The sequence below is a fragment of the Apis dorsata genome, unplaced genomic scaffold (genome assembly GCF_000469605.1).
Source record: "Apis dorsata unplaced genomic scaffold, Apis dorsata 1.3 scaffold_4, whole genome shotgun sequence".
In the NCBI taxonomy this organism is placed as follows: Eukaryota; Metazoa; Arthropoda; class Insecta; order Hymenoptera; family Apidae; genus Apis; species Apis dorsata.
Genome location: NW_006263307.1, coordinates 814,154 through 815,261, shown reverse-complemented (window position 1 = coordinate 815,261; position 1,108 = coordinate 814,154). Strand labels below are relative to the sequence as shown.

Here is a 1,108-nt window from a genome sequence, read left to right as displayed (position 1 = left end):
CGTTATGTCATGAAATTAGTAGGAATACTATACTTGCTAATCGTCATCTTCGACTTAATCGTAGTTTGCGGCATGGGTAAGTTGCAGAGGGATAGATACGTTTTATCTTTTATCTTTCTCTTTCGAATGAAATACACAATGATGTAGTAATATCGAATATTTTTCACTTTAGGACATATGGGGACATTTACTACATTGTTAATGTTCGCTTTTCTCTTTGCCATTATTGGGATATTGCTTGCCATTAGTAGAAAACCACAGAATAGGTAAATTTAGAAGACGATGATAAATTTTGATGATGATATCTCTTCTCTCAAGCAACTTTATCTACTTGTTTATTTTTCAATTGCCTGTTTCAGGAACAGTGTGATGTTCATGACACCAGGTTTGCCATTCGTACCTGCGATTGCCGTCACCGTGAATATATACCTCATCTTCAAGCTGAGCATCCTAACTCTCGTCAGATTCACCGTTTGGATGATTCTCGGTAAAATATACTCGATTGTATCGTGATTATTCTCAAAAATATAATCAATTCATTAACTTTCTATCTATTAAATAATCAACCATGATTGTTGGATCATCAAAATTGTCGATGTTCCTTGATTATCAATAATTTATCGATGTTTCTTTCTCTTCCAATTTTGAACAATCTTTATCATCGATCGATAAAATCAACCTAACCTAGTATCAATCCGATCACAGGTTTCATCATGTACTTCTACTACGGTATCAAACACAGCACTCTGGAGGAAAGAAACGCTTCAGAGAACTTGGAAGAGACTGTTTCAGCCGGGAATATCGAGCTGACGGTGACAGATACGCAAAAACAGCAACAACAGCAACAGCAGATGCATCCGTCTTACACGACGACCGATCGTAGTATCTACGAGAGCCAACAGCTTGATGCGTTTGGGCAGCCTGTGTTTGGCAGCACAAACTTCGGTGGTACACCGAGCCAAAGGCCAGTAATTTCTGGCCAATCGTCGCTGTTCATTGACCAGGAGAGTTTTCCCACCTGGGATGATTGAACGGCTACAAGCGTCGATATAAATATATATATTTGATGATATCAAGATAAATTATTATACGAGCCTGACCGGCGTTG

General features: G+C 38.4%; 1 protein-coding gene across 1 annotated transcript in view; it reads left to right on the top strand.

The window, feature by feature from the left end:
* Positions 1 to 1,047, top strand: part of LOC102675152 (cationic amino acid transporter 2) — a 36,052-nt gene extending 35,005 nt beyond the window's left edge. Inside the window, 4 exon segments of the mRNA XM_031515084.1 lie at positions 1 to 76; positions 173 to 266; positions 360 to 487; positions 706 to 1,047. The exon segment at positions 1 to 76 is cut by the window's left edge and continues 39 nt beyond it. Of these exon segments, the coding sequence (XP_031370944.1) occupies positions 1 to 76; positions 173 to 266; positions 360 to 487; positions 706 to 1,031 (624 nt within the window). The 3' untranslated portion in view covers positions 1,032 to 1,047.
* The last annotated feature ends 61 nt before the right edge of the window (positions 1,048 to 1,108 follow it).